The sequence below is a fragment of the Bison bison genome, unplaced genomic scaffold (assembly GCF_000754665.1).
Source record: "Bison bison bison isolate TAMUID 2011002044 unplaced genomic scaffold, Bison_UMD1.0 scf7180017864519, whole genome shotgun sequence".
NCBI lineage: Eukaryota > Metazoa > Chordata > Mammalia > Artiodactyla > Bovidae > Bison > Bison bison.
The window spans coordinates 11,421,299-11,436,541 of record NW_011495072.1 but is presented as its reverse complement, the minus strand read 5'-3'; the positions used below and the strand labels follow the sequence as shown (position 1 = coordinate 11,436,541).

At 48.8% G+C, this 15,243-nt stretch overlaps 1 protein-coding gene across 1 annotated transcript in view; it reads right to left on the bottom strand.

Moving 5' to 3' along the window:
* LOC104981680 (proline/serine-rich coiled-coil protein 1) overlaps positions 1-15,041 on the bottom strand; it is a 21,645-nt gene extending 6,604 nt beyond the window's left edge. The window contains exons 1-7 of the mRNA XM_010830920.1: positions 14,897-15,041; positions 6,545-6,633; positions 5,577-5,772; positions 5,235-5,374; positions 4,935-5,094; positions 4,707-4,843; positions 4,070-4,256 (exon numbers count right to left, since the gene is read on the bottom strand). Coding sequence (XP_010829222.1) covers positions 4,070-4,256; positions 4,707-4,843; positions 4,935-5,094; positions 5,235-5,374; positions 5,577-5,772; positions 6,545-6,633; positions 14,897-15,041 — 1,054 coding nt within the window. The remainder of the gene's footprint in view (positions 1-4,069; positions 4,257-4,706; positions 4,844-4,934; positions 5,095-5,234; positions 5,375-5,576; positions 5,773-6,544; positions 6,634-14,896) is intronic.
* Positions 15,042-15,243: the final 202 nt, after the last annotated feature.

The window sequence follows — 15,243 nt, the reverse complement described above, 5'->3', positions numbered from 1 at the left end:
ACCATGCCCATACCAGGATGGGAGGAATTATCGCTATCTTCTGTAGATTCTGCCACAGAATGCCTTCAGTATGTTATTTGTTATAGAAATGAAAACATGTAAGCAAGAGCACATCACCTTTATTCTTTCTCTAGGGCTTATTGAGGCTCTGCTTCACTTTCTTCACTGTGTCCCAGCCCTCAGGTTTTAGTGCTCTGTCTTTAATTAGCTATGTGTGTATTCATGTATCCTGTTGTCTGTTTCTCTATGATAGAATTGCATCCAGTTTTCCAACTTACACTGGAAAGCGCAGAGAGGAAGAGGGCAGATCATCTTTAACATCCCTTTGAGCACCCGATACTGTATAGCGTTGTCATGACTGTCTAGAGAAAAGGACAGTGTTAGGGATCTCTGTGGAAGAGAACATGGCTATAGGAAGAGAAAGAGGAGGCTTGAGGGTCCAGAGATTCCATAAGTCTGGCTAAAGGATTGCAATTTTCTCAGTTGTTTTCTATATAGAAAGCCTCAAACAGATGGACACTTTTGCACTAAGGAGCCACACTTTTATTTAGATTAGTCCAAACAGACACTGTGCTGGAGCTTCTTAAGAACACAGTCTCGCCACAGGCTTCCTGGAGGCACAGAAAAGAGAGGGTATGTTGTGGCCATAACAGCCAACAGCCAGGGTGCATCAAGGCTGCTGAGGCAACCCATTCACATTCTCTGCATCCTGTGCTCTGAATTCTCCATTTACCCTGCTTCGTTGCTGGCACTGACTGGGAGAGATGGGAAAGGGCCACTAACAGTAACAAGGATAACACCAACACAATGTCATTAACCTCAACCTTAACGCAGAGAGGGAACTGAGGGATGGCGAGAGAACTGACTGTGCAAGCCAACTGGCAGAGAGAGCTCTCCTGAGAAGTTTGCATTTTAATGCATCCCTCAGGGTTTTCATTTGCTATAGAGCAGTGAGAGGCTTAAATAAATGGCTTCTGGGATGGAATTCACTCGAGGGTTTCATCAGCCAGGAGCTGCAAGTCAGAGGAGACGTTGGGAACCAGTTCTCTTTAATTTTCTCATGAGCTTCCTTTCCACATCAGCTTGTACACAACATTTCTACTGTGAATGATGTAGAGTCTTGAAGGAGCTGTCAAGTTCAACATGACAATCTAAGTTGCCCTTTGTCAATAATGTGCTGCTTGGGACCGCATAACCCACATGTTCAATTATTATTGACATATAAGGATAACAGTGGTTTTCTTCTCTTGGAAGGGAAGGAATCCCAAAGCTTCAAAGCAAAAAGCAAGCAAACTAATCTGTTTTTCATCATGCTTAACATACTCTGGTGGAAACACTTATTGACAGGAACATCTTCTCTCTTTTTCTGCCGTGAGGAGGTGGAGGCCGTGACCTCCACCATCCTCCACTCCTGACTGTTTCCTTGATGCCTTTCCTTACAGCACCTTCCCACAGATCCCCCCATCCCCCCCCCCTTATAATTAGGTAGATGGTATTACTCTTCTTCAGAAGACCATTAAGTTTAATTCCTAACATCAGCTTGAGGAGTACAGATAGATAGAGGTTGAGACAAAAGTAGACCTCATCTATAGTAAATTTCCTCCACATGGATGATAGTATTTATTCACTTACAAGAAAAGTGGTTAAAAGAAAAGAATTGTGTACACAGTGGCAGCTGCTCTGCCATCTCTCTCACATGCTAGCACTGCCTCTAGCTCAAAGAGCTCCAGCCAAGGAGAAGGGGGCATAATTAAAGAAGTCTCTATAGGGTGACTCAAGACTGCCTTCAAATCCATGGCTGGTAAAGCAACTGGCTACAAAAGCTGCGCCCTCTACTGGAGGGGTAAAGAAACCTCATCGTTAGCAGGACTGGTACTATTGGCACTCCGTGAAATTAGGCGTCATTAGCAGCAGGAGAATCCCAGGGACGGGGAGCCTGGTGGGCTGCCGTCTGTGGAGTTGCACAGAGTCGGAAGCGACTGAAGCGACTTAGCAGCAGCAGCAGCAGCAGAAGTCATTAGATGAGCAAATTTCCCTTTCTGCGTCTGGTGCAGAAAATTGCCCAGGACCTCAAAACAGATCTGAGCCTCTAGAGTGCAGCTATTTGTGCTTCACAGGAGGCAAACTAGGCCTATCTGGTCGGCCTTTTTGAAAATATCAACCTTTGTGTTATTCTTGCCAAACGTGTAACAATTATACCAAAGACATCCAGCTAGCACCACAAACGTGGAGAACCTACTTAAGAATGCACTGTGATGGATACATTTCATTCTTTAAAAAAGAAATTCTCTTCTTCCTGCTATTGGTAGTTCTAAACATTACTTTTTTTCCATTGAGTCAAAAGGTACCTAAGTATATGTTTGCAAGTGGAAAAATGGGGGACAGAAATCAGGTACTGGTAGTTTCTCCGTTTTCATTTCTGTGTGAATTTTTAAGATAAATGTGGGACCATAAAGCATTAATGCAAGTCAAAATGTTTCAGTAAACAAGATTCAGCAGTTCAACTTTATAACAGTAATAAATAAACCTGTCATAGTGGAACTATATGTAACTTTGTTCTGTATTTTCCAAGTCTCCTGTAAATGTGCTATCATACTTCCATAATTCAAAAAATAAAAGTGAAAGAGAATAAATAAATAAACCAGTTAAATTTTTCTGGACAATGCCAGCATTTGGATTTTTTAAAACAAGCAAATTTCTTATTGACTTCAACTAAATGCTGTTTATAGCATTTTAATTATACAGTAGATTCCATCCATTCAGTATACTTTTCTGAGTTGCCCTACATGCAAGTACATGTTTGTAATGTTGTCTGCCTTCTGGCTATGTTTGCTATTAAAATACATTAAACTATTAAAAAAAGTGGTTGCCAGTGAGTGTGTGGTTGAAAGGTCAGGAATACATATCTGTCCCAGATTCAACAACACTAACCATAAACATAAAATCCTCCACTCAGACCCCCTGTCCCTCTTTCCTTACCTTCCTCAGAGTTACCCATTTCCGCTTAGGGTGCCTCAATTAGGAGCTGCAAGAATTCAGACATTTCTCATTGTTAACATCTCAGAAATCTCTGGGACACCTTTGAGAACATCAACAAGGGATATACTTTCAGGTCTGGGAGAAGTCTATGGAGCTAATTAGGAATCTATGCAGAGGGAAGAATAGGACATGTAATGGCCCGTTCAGCTCTGATTCACACTGCATGCACTTAGAAAGGGCCCACTGTGTGTCATAAACTGGGCTAAACACTGGGGGACAAAGGCCAATAAGATGGTCTCTGCCCTCAAAGTCCTCATAGTTTATGGGGAAACAGATCAGTAAATAGATCATTATAAACAATATTCTAAATGCAATGATGGGGACTTCCTAGTGGTCCAGTGGTTAAGCCTCCACACTCCCAATGCAGGCTGCTTGGTTTTGATCCCTGGTCTGGCAACTGGATCCCACATGTCACAACTAAAGATCCTGCATGCCGCAGTGAAGATGGAAGATCCTGCTGGCACAGCCAAATAAATAAAAATAAAATTAAAAATAAATGTAATGATGGTGATCTGAGCAAGGTGACAGGAATGGATAAATAAGTGAATGCTTGAAAAGAGGTAGAGAGACTATGCAGTATTTCTGTTTAACAACTGGAGATGAAAGTCTAAATGCCCAACAAAGAGCTGCAGCTCTCTGGGATTGAGTCAGAAGATTGTACAGTTGAATGAAAACAATCTGGGTGAGGTCCAGGAGTCTTGGCCTCTTTCCGCCACAGTGCCAACTCCTCAACTACCCAACACTGGAAATCCAGAGTAAACTGACCAGTCACCTCCCTGTGCTTCAGGTCTCTCCTTTGCAAAGCGGAAATAGCGATTCTTCTTAAATTACAGAATTACGATGGAGAAAAATGAAAGAGTGGATAATAAAGACGGCTCCTCAGATACATCCTGATGACGACAGTGATGAGAAGGCCTGAAGGGGAAGCCACCCAAGCCCTTCTCCTTCTAGGCTTGTGTCTCTGCCCTCAGATTTTCCACCTAAGGAGTGAGGAGGTGCTTGCACCCTAAGGTGACAGGTCTGCCCTTACCTTTCACATCCACCCGACAGTCCACGGATGCCTCCCCCAGGGGGTTAACCGCCTTGCAGGTGTAGATGCCGCCATCAAAGGGGCCAGGCTTGCGGATTTCCAGGGAGCAGATTCCCAGGTGAGTAAGGGCTCTGTACTTGGGGTTGCCCTGGATATCCATCTTGTTCTTCAGCCAGATGATCTTCGGCTGGAAGATAAAGATGAGGGGGGAGAGTAAGAAGATACCAACACAACTCCATCGCCCCTACCAGAGAGACAGTTTGGAACCTCGTGCCCAGTTGCTAGCAGGTCATTAAATGACCAGAGAAGGCAACCCACTCTAGTACTCTTGCCTGGAAAATCCCATGGACGGAGGAGCCTGGTAGGCTGCAGTCCACGGGGTCACACAGAGTTGGACACAACTGAAGCGACTTAGCACCAGCAGCAGCAACATTAAGTGACATCTTCATGTATGAGGAACAAACATTAAAAAGGCAAACTGGAAACATTATCCCCATCGGCCTGTCTTGAGCCCCAGTGCTCTGACAGTTCCTACCTAATATGCTGTGAAGGTGACAGGAATAAATGTTTTGGTTACAATGTTCCTCAGCAGGCAGAAAGTAACACAGGCCAGCCATGCACAGACCTCCCTGCTCACCTTGGGGGAGGCACGGACGCAGCAGAAGAGCTGGGTGTCGTAGCCGATGACTGTAGTGCAGTCTGCCAGGGGCTGGGTGAACTTCGGGGCTTCAGAGAAATCTCGCTGGGCAAAGCCCTCGGTCCTGTAAACAGTAGCTGAGGGGAGCAACAAATGCCTGAGGGCCCCATCCCTCTCCAACTCTTTCTCCTTAACTCCTCACAGCTTTGAGTCCTGGTGGTGCCTTACCTGCTTTCTGGATGTGGGCCAGGTCAGCAGTGACGGGGGCATTCTCGCTGAGCCCACACTGGTTCTCAGCAAAGACTCGAAATGCGTAGGAGTTGCCGACAATGAGGTTGGGGACCGTGCAGCTGGCGCGGCGACAGCGCTCCAGCACAGTGAACCACAGCTGCAGGTTCCCCACAACACACAGGGAGTGAGACCCCTGTTCAGGGAATTCACTGATCCCCAGCCAACCGCATGGAGTCACCAGAGCCCCATTCCAGGAGGTTTGTATTCCTCCCTCCCTCTCTCCCAGCCAGGCCTCACCCCAGATTTGGTGTCAGCCTTCTGCACCGTGTATCCCAGGAGGGCTGCATTGCCCATGTCTTGGGGAGGAGTCCACTCCAGGGTAGCGCTGGAGCCCCAGACATCCACCAACTTGATGCTCTGAGGAGGGCCCGGCCTCTCTGAAAGGGCCAAGCATGACTGTGGGCATGACACACCGCTCATGCCATGACATCACTCCAGGAGGGGCTTCTGCTATGCCAGCCGTCCCTCCACCTTCCACTGCGCCCCACAGTCCCGCTTCCCCAGCTCTCTGTGAAGATCCCATTCAGGCTGAAGTGGGAGCCCCGAGGACCACCCAGTCTCCCATTGCCCCCACAGTACCAATCACCAGGATGTCAATGGTGGCGGTGGCCTCCAGCCCTCCCAGCTGCACACTGAGCTGGTAGCGACCCGAGTCAGCACGCTGGGCCTCTCTGATGAAGAGGATAGAGTCCCGCTCCCCATTCCGCACACTCACACGACTGGTGTCCAAGGCACAGCCATCACGCGTCCAGATGGCTTGAGGTTTGGGTTTGCCCTGAGAAATAGGGAGATGACTGTGAGTGGCCCCGAGAGGCCCCTCGCCCCTCCCAGCTGCAGTAAGGGTCAGATCCACCAGGTCCACATGGTGACTTGACTCACAGCTGCAAATTCTTTGAGTGAGAGCTTGATGAACTGTCCCAGGGGACTTGCATCTCTAGGCAACAGTCTCAGGGTCATGAGAAAGGGCTTTGCCTCTCCCACCCTCTGGGAGTCTAGGTCATGGACACTCAGGGGAGCTGGGACTAACAATAGCTGCCCAGACTCTTGTGCTCAGTCACTCAGTCATGTCTGACTCTTTGTGATCCCATAGCCTGCAGCCTGCCAGACTCCTCTGTCCACGAGATTTTCCAGGCAAGAATACTGGAGTGGGTTGCCATTTTCTCTTCCAGGGAATCTTCCTGATGCAGAAATCGAACCCGTCTCCTGCATCTCCTGCATTGGCAGGTGGGTTCTTTACCACTGAGCCACCTGGGATGCCCGCCAGACTCTTGAGAGCCCCACAAGCTGAGAGCTCTCAGATCTCTGCTGACTGAAGGGTGTGGATTAGCCTTGCAGCATCCCCTAGGCGTGCCTGGCCTGACCTGACCTGATCCCAACCCCCCTCAGGATTGCCGATGAAAGGGCCACCTCAAACTTTGGGGAACATGCACCCTTCATTCAAGGCCAGGATGGCTGCCCACCACTAGCAGAACTCTTGGTTTTTGTTTCCAAATCAAAACCCTGGCCTGGCTCTGGTCATGGACTCAACGTGGGCCTGGTATGATCACCTGGAATGGGATTAGAAGGTTCACGGTATCTCCAACCTTCCTGATGTAGGTCTGCCTGAGGGCCCGAGGTAGCCAGATCTTGGGGTGCTCTGAATGATGGAAAGATAGAGAAGAGGGGGGAGGTGAGCTTCCTGTAGTGGGAAGAGGAGAGTTTAGAGGATGTGGATGCTGCATCGAGTTGTGTTCCATAGGCGGGTGACCCAGGCAACACTCAGCTAACTCAGCCCTCCCTCAGGGAATGAGAAGACGGCACTGTTGTCTCAGTGAGATTTAGGGATAAGCAACCAGCTGAAGGATCCGAGAGAGTGTTAAAGTATAGGCAGAAAGAGCACTGAAGGGTGAGCCTGACTCCTACCTCTTTTAATCTGTAACTTTCCACCACCGACTTTTCGTCAACTGAGATATTTTGTTTGTGCAGGGACCAGTCTAGCCTGAGTGGTTTGTCTTTCCACTCCTTTTCTACATTTGTCCTCAACAACACTCCCTTTATCAAGGCCACTTTCAGTGTCAGTCCTGGCCCCCAAGTATCAGCCCCACTTCCCAGTTTGGGGCCAGACCCGGGGTAGTCAACACTCTGAACCCACCAGGACAGCGCTGACGTCACTGTGGGGGGACCTGGTTCCTGGGTCCCTTCCTCTTCGAGGCCACCCTGTTCAGGGGCCTGTGTAGTGTCTTCCAGTCTGTGGAAGATCACTTTGTACAATCAGAATCTCGGAAAGATTAGGTCCATTGCTCACCCCACCCCCTTGATCTTCCAGGCTGTTCCAGTGAAAGAGAGATTAAATTATGTTTATTGGCTTCCAGGACGAAGACAGGAGATGCTCAGGAATAAGGTTGGAGGATGGGTTCCCTTGGGTCCTGGCTGAAATCTACTCTGTTTTCCAGGCTTCTGGAGCTCCCCTTTCTCCTCCTTTCTCCAGCAGATAGCAGCTTGATAGCAGATTCCAGCCTTTATGATAACATACATGTCCCTGTAAATACATTCCTTAACATTCACCCCAATACATGTATGTTTACTTACAAATAGAACTGTTTAAAATGTACATTACATAATGCAGAATTGGAATGGTGGAGTTGAAAATAAAACAAAGGTTCTACAAAGCTCTTCCTACCCCTCAGTTTGTAGGCCTTGCTCAGAGACCAGGAACTTCACTCCCACACTCCACCCCCATCACCATCACGAGGTTCCTTGGGCTTTGTAGATGAATATAGACAGAAATGTTTGGTGCACGCTGTCCATTTTATTTGCCTAGTTTCCTTTTTCACCGAGCGGCTTACATTTCAACCTGGCTTGTGCTGTCTTAGGCTGCGCCTCACCCCTCTGCACCAACGCACAGGGACTGAGTGGTACGGTGAGGTTGGGGGCAGGGCCGTGTTCTGAGTGCTGTCCCACCCACGTGGCTCAGGGCCTGGAGCCTCAGCAAGGACTGGGCAGCTCAGAGCCCCGGCAGCTGAATGACCCCGCTCCGCTCGGCTGCCCTCTGTTCGACTTTGGCGGTTTGGGTGGAGGAGGGGCATGAAGAACAGAAGAAGTGTTGTGTGATGTGTTCCTCTCCTGTGGCCATCTTGGCAAGCGACCAAGGAGTTGAGAACAGGCGGATATGACTTTAGGGTTTTCTGAAAAAAGAGGGTGGCAATTGAAAAGGAGGCTCAAAACCTCATCTTGTTGGCCTTGCTTCCCCACTGCTGGGTGGGGAGCGAACCCCTCACCTTTGCTGGGCAGAGGGCTAGGGAGAAGCCAGCTCTGATGTCCCTTGTACTGCTCATAGAATCTCTGAGTTAGGAGGGACCTTGGGACTTTCCTGGTTAAGTGGTTAAGACTTCACCTTCCAAAGCAGAGGGTGTGGGTTCAATCCCTGCTCAGGGAGCTAAGATCTCACATGCCTTGGGGCCCAAAATCCAAAACATAAAAAAGAAAACAAAAACCTAACCCAGAAGCAATACTGCAACCGATTCAATAAAGACTTTTAAAATGGTCCACATGAAGAAAAAAAAATGAAATGGGGTTCCCTCACAAGAGGATGGATCAAGAGGGGACAAACTTAAGTGACAAGAATGTTCCAGGTCTGAGGACGAGCAGGCGAAGATTCTGCTCTCAGCAGTCTCCCAGCTCTAGTGGGAGGGAGGGCAGAGGATGGACTTTAGTCTAAAGCTGCTGACAAAGTGCAGGAGGTGGCAGAGGAGTGTGTGACAGCTCCAGGTGTCTGGGCTGCAGCAAGCCCTTCCCAGCGCACCCCAGCATTTGGTTTGCCCAGCAAAAGAGAGCAATCTGACCCTTGCTAAGAATGTTAATAGCAGGGCTCATCTGGGGCCTTTCTTTTCACACATCCACAGTCAGGCGAGGTGTTAATTGTACTGACCTTGGAGAAACCTGGCTTTTCCTGCTACCCAAGGTCTTTCTCCTCCTCAGATGCCAGGAGGGATGTGCACCAAAGATTACCACCCTGAAGCACAACGTTGGTTTCCTGAGACCAGTTCTGAGACAGTGGCAGTGTGGTTTTCTCCCTTCACGAGTCTAAGGAAAAAGGCATTTTGAAAAGTGCCGTGAGAGCCCTTGGCTTCTGAGCTGTGTTGCTCCTAGCACTGAATTTTCCTCAGACAGAATACTGTCTTACAAATTAGTGGAGAAAGGAGACTTCCCTGGTAGTCCAATAGTTAAGAATCCACCTTGCAATGCAGGGGACGTGGGTTTGACCCCTGGTTGGGGAAGATCACACATGCCACAGAGCAACTGAGCCCAAGAGCCGCAACTAGAGGGTCTGCGTGCTGCAACCAAAGATCCCTCGTGCCACAGCTAAGACCTGATATAGCCAAATTAATTAATTAATTAGAAAAAAACCCAAATTAGTGGAGAAGGAAGCTACTTAAAGTCCAGAGATCTTGACTCCTCTTGAATAGAAAATCTCTCCTGACTTCCCTGGTGATCCAGTGGCTAGGACTCCATGCTTCTAATGCAGTGGGCATGAGTTTGATCCCTGGTCAGGGAACTAGGGTCCCACATGCCATGAAGTTAGGCCAAAAAAACAAAAAAGAAAGAAAAGAAAAAGAAAAAAGAGAATCCCTCCTAATTCTACTGAAACCTGCTGAAGTTTCCTTCTCTGTTCATGGGAATTAACTGTCAACATCCTCACTTAATTTGGTTTCACATGGCTAACGACTTTCCTTCAGTGATTCCCTAAGGACTGTGCAGTTCAGAATGATGGGCTTAATTATGGTCTGGAGAGTGAGGGAACAAGATGGACACACTGAAAGAGTGAAGTGTACATGAGCGTGAGTGTGTGTGAGTGTAAGACTATGAGGGCATGTGTGTGCACAGGCCTGTGTGAGTAAGTGGTTACTGAAAGGTCAAATCCACAAGGCAAGCTACAGCTTCCAGTCACTCCAAAGATTTCCATGGACCCAAAAAGTACCAGCATTTCTTAGAGAAACATTAGTTGATCCACAGGATATAACATGCATCTTACACTTCTCTGAAGAGAAGACTCTGTCACCCTCTTCTCATGCTGATGACGGTAACACTGACTCAGTGTCACTCTCTCCAACACAGCTGAAGTCAAGATTCTTGGACATCTCAACACCCAGCCTTCCAGGTCCTGCAGGGCCGCCTCACAGCCTTGCCTACCCCTCCTCCAAAGATTTCATCCTCCCCTGCTTCAGCCCTTGCTTCCTTTAGTCATTGTCTAGGCCAATAGAGTAGAGTCTAGCCACTCTAGAATCTGAATTTCAAGCAGCCCACTCTCAGCACCACCTATCCATCCCTCCAACCCTCTCCCTCTAGTGCTTCACCAGCAGCGACCCTTCAGCCCACCGAGACCTCTGATCCATTATCCTCCCACCCCTGCACTCTCCATCACCCTTCTCAATGTTACCATTTTCTTTCTCACCCAGCTTAGACTCCACGGTTGTCATCAGATTCACTCCTTGCATACCCACTCAAATCCCTAATCCTTTCCACATCCTAATAACACCCAGCCCCAGTTAACTACCATGCCCTTGGTGCCTGCATCCGTATAGCCCAGCATGGCTGGGGAAAATATTACAAAACCATGCTGACTTTAAATTGATGGCCAGGACTTCCCTGGTGGCCCAGTGGTTAAGAATCTGCCCACCAAAGCAGGGGGCAATGCCTTGATCCCTGATCTGGGAAGATTCCACATATTTCAGGGCAACTAAGGCGCAAGCCGCAACTACTGAGCCCACCCACCACACTACTGAAACCCTCATGCCTAGAGCCATGCTCCGCAACAAGAGAAGCCACCTCAGTGAGAAGCCCTCACAACACAACTAGAGAAAACCCGTGTGTAGCAACAAAGACCCATTGCAGCCATTAAAAAAAAAAAAGGCAATTTAAATGGATGGCCACTACCTCTAAATAGACACTGGCATTTCTGCCAGACTTCCCTAATTCCTTCAGTCTCCTGTTCTCCCGGGTGACTGTTGCACATCCTCCTCTTCTAAAACTTCCATACCTTCTCCCAAATCTTCACTGTAATTGATGATCTTGCTAGTGTCTAAGGCTTGCCTGTAGCCTATCTGGGAGATTGTGAAGGACAGGGAAGCCTGGTATGCTGCAGTGCATGGGGTTGCAAAGGACTGGACATGACCTAGCGACTGAACAACAACAACACAGCCTATTCTTAGCAGCCAGAAAAGTTTTAAAACCTACACTGGCTGCCCCTCTGTCTCATAGTTGGAACCGGTATTCACAATGGTCCTGCTACCTTGTGGACTCCAAACCTGACGTTCTCTCCCTCACTCTGCTTCTGCCACTGCAACCCCAGTCCATGAGGCGCAGTCCTGCCTCAGGGCATTCGCACTTACTGTTCTCTCGCCTTGGAAAACCTTCTCCTCAATTATCTGCATGCACTGGTCTCTCGTCTCAAGTTGCTGCTCAAATCACCTTATTAACAAGGCTTTCACTGAATATCCTGTTTAAAAACTGCAAGTGGACTTTCCTGGTGGGGCAGTGTATAAGAATCTGCCTGACAATGCAGGGGACACGAGCTCAATCCCAGGTCCAGAAAGATCCCACATGCCCCAAAGCAACTAAGCCTGTGTGCCACAACCACTGAGCCAGTACTCTAGAGCCCTCAAGCCGCAACTACTGAGGCCCGTGTGCCCCAGAGCCCATGCTCTGCACCAAGAGAAGCCAATGTAATGAGAAGCCTGAACTCTGCAATGAAGAGTAGCCCCGGCTCACTGTAACTAGAGAAAGCCCAAGGACAGCAGTTAAGACCCACCACAGCCAAAAAATAAAATAAATAAAGAAATAGATCTTTAAAAAATAATGGGAAAAAAAAGACAAACTTATTAAAAAAAAAAGCCCAAAAACCAGCAAGCACTCTTCCCATACCAGCATTTTCTATCTTCTTTGTCTTATTTTTCAGCACAGCACTTTATCATTATTTATACATTTTATTTGCTTATTTATTATCTGCCTGCTTACATAGAATGTAATCTCTACAAGGAAATTATTTTTGCCTATTTTGTGCATTTTTCTAACAGTGCCTGGCACATAATAGATACAAAATAAATATTTGTAGAAGGAAGAAAGAGGATAGGAAGGGAGAGTGGCAGGGAGGATGGTTGCTTCAAGGCTAGGCATGCAGCTTCCTGAGCGTGAGGACACAGAGTGGCCCAGACTGAAAGAGGGCCCAGGGTCAGCAGGGAGCGATTGAGCTGAGGTCTACAGACGGGCCCTCCCTCTGGGGTTCAGGGTCCCGTCTTCTCCGTGTCAGGATGCAGCCTGTCCCGTGGCCTCTTATTATTATTATTTTAAATTTTTATGTATTTATTTATTTGTGGCTGTGCTGGGTCTTTGTTGTTGCAGAGACTTTTCTCTAGTTGCAGAGAGCGGGGACTACTCTGTAGTTGACAGTGCTTGGCCTTCTCATTGCGGTGGCTTCTCTTGTTGCTAAGCACGGGCTCTAGGGCGCACGGGCTTCAGTAGTCATGGCTCATGAGCTCAGAAGTTGTAGCCCCCGGGGTTTTGGAGCACAGGCTCAATAGCTGTGGGGCATGGGCTTAGTTGCTCCACAGCATGGGGGATCTTCCCTGACCGGGGATCAGACCGTGTCTCCTGCATTGGCAGCCAGGCAGATTCTTTACCACTGAGCCACCAGGGAAGCAGGCCTCTCACTATCATGAACGCTCTCCTCTGGCCCCTACCCAGTGTGGCCTTCAGGACACCGTGCCTCCACGTGTGCTGAGAGTGATAAAGGATGCTTTCCCAGTGCCAGCGTCCTACTTCCACTTACTTACTTAGCCATGGAGAGCACTTTCTTGACTAAAAGCTCAGTGTTGGCCAGTTGCAGTTTATTTTGATGTTGCAAATATTTTGACGCCTGTTCTATTTCACATGTGCTCACATGCTCACTTTTGTGCCTCTCTAGGTCCCATAGAACTCCCTATGAGAAAGAGGAGGCATTAAGAGGAAGGAGAAGTCCTTGGCGCTCATAGGGAACTTGGGGGCCATCCAGGCCAGCACCATGGCACCCCTTAAAGACCTCTGGATAGACTTCAGTAATTCTGTGAACTCCCTGAGCTTTGTTGAGTATTTTTCTTGAAGCAAGAGCCCACAGCTTTCATTAGGTTTTCCTAGGGATCCATATCCAGCAAAGGGTTCAGAATTCTGATTTAATTCTACCTCTCAATTTACAGATGACAGATGGAAGCCCAAAGGGGTGGATTGACTTGCCTAGGGTCACAGGACAGAGCTAGCATTTGAACTCTTTTTCCAAATGGGTAACAGATGCAAACACTTCGCACAGTGTCACCAGGAGGCTTTACTGTCAGGGGCCTCTGGGATGCCCGTGGGTGAGACCACACACAAGAATGTGGTCCTTCAGGCCTCACTTATGGGCTGGGGCTGTCAGGAGCTGACAGCCCACAGCATCCACCCTGTGGCCGGAGGGGTAAGTATCAGGGGATGAGCACCCTCTCCCAGGGCTTTGTAGAGACCAGTGGTCAAGGAGTCAGAAGTCCTGGCTCTCTCCCTCCCTCACCCTGGCTTATTCCCTGTGCCTTTTGGGGGACAAAACTGGCTTTCTGCCTCAAGACCATTCCAACCTAACATGTTTCCAATAACTTCTGCTCTCTTCATCTCTTTTTTAATGGGGGTAAACTCAGTTGGCTCTGGGCCATTGACATTCAAACAGCTTCTGAAGACCCATTGTCTTCCATAGGATGATAGAGGCTGTGGACTTTCCCACCACAACCCTGTTTGCAGGTAGAACTCAGCCTTTACTCCTGACTTGGAAATAATACATTATCTATTCACATCTTCATTTGGCCTCTTCAAAAGCACTTTGGATTATCTCAACAATCCTTTCAACTACCTTATCAGGTAGATACTAATAATCACCATTTTATAGAGAGTAATTGAAGCCCTGAAGTCCATTGACTTCACCAAGGTCCACGGAGCTGCTGGAGGCGGCCCTGGGAATTGAGTCTAGACCCTGTCTTTTCTTCTTCTCCCTATCCTGGCATTCCACGCTGTCTCATTTGTGGTCTTTGCATCCTCTGCACTTAGGGCTTCAAGGGGCCACAAGTGGGGACTTTGTACAGGGAACATTTTTCAGTGTTTCTTTGCAGGAGAGGGCAAAAACCAGTCTCCCTTGGTTGGCTGAGCCAGGAGCAATGGGAGCCACTCAGCAATGGGAGCTAAGAAGTCTCTTAGCTACAGAGGCCAGTTGTGGGGCCAGGGCCAGGTGTGGGGTGGGCAGCAGGGCTGCAGGGAATTTCAGGGCTGGTCAAGGCACCCACCACCTCTTAGATCAAAAAATACCTCTTTGATGAGAGGCTCACAGAGACCACAGAAAAGGAGCCTTAGAATGCTTCTCTTCGAAGGTCTCTGGTTCTGTGGCGCTCGGGTTAGGAGAGGCTAGAGTTTCCCGTGGGAGCTGGTGGGGGTATTGGGATAGGTCTCGGACTCCTGGCCCTGTTGAGGGCCAGAGTGTCACATCTGTTCAGCACTCAGCCTCCCCGTGGCTCCAAGCTTTTCGTTTCCCTCTTCTCCTGGTCCAGATGGATACAATCTCACCCTTCTTTCCCTCCCTGACTGATGTTAGTAATATATCAGGTCTTCCTAGTCCCTGTGACTGACACATTTTAAAGGCAAAAATATAAGCCTATCAGTATTAGTTACTGTAGCGTATCACAAACACCATTCACTGGCTTCTCAGGTAAAAAGCAAAAACCCAGCAGAGGCAGTTGAGCAGCAAGAGTCCATCAAAGGGGGGGGGTTCCGGTGGATGTTCCTCCATCCTAAGTCCCCATCCCATGAAAGCATTTAGCTCTGCAAAACCCACGGACAACACCCATTGCCCGGCCTACCCCCTCCCCACCAGTCACCTTCTATGGGGGGCAGGAGCTGGGGAAGGGGGCTGCCGGTCCCCCGCTGGGGTGAAGCCTGAGGTCCATCAGCATCTGCTGGGCTGGCTTCTTTCACCTTCATTGTGGGTCTCAAGGCTGCCTCCGGAGCTGTGGCTGCCTCCATGCTGGGTCACCCAGAGGCTGGGCTCCAGGGGAAGATTTTCACTGATGATGGTGAGGGAGGGGCTGAGCACCTGCTCTCCAGTCTGGCCTCCCCAGGGTCATGTAACTGGGCTGTCCTGTTCTCACCCACTGACTCCCATGAGGGATGAAGCGGGGGCTAGAGGAAGAGGGGAAGCAGATCACAGCCCGGAATAGCTGCAGGA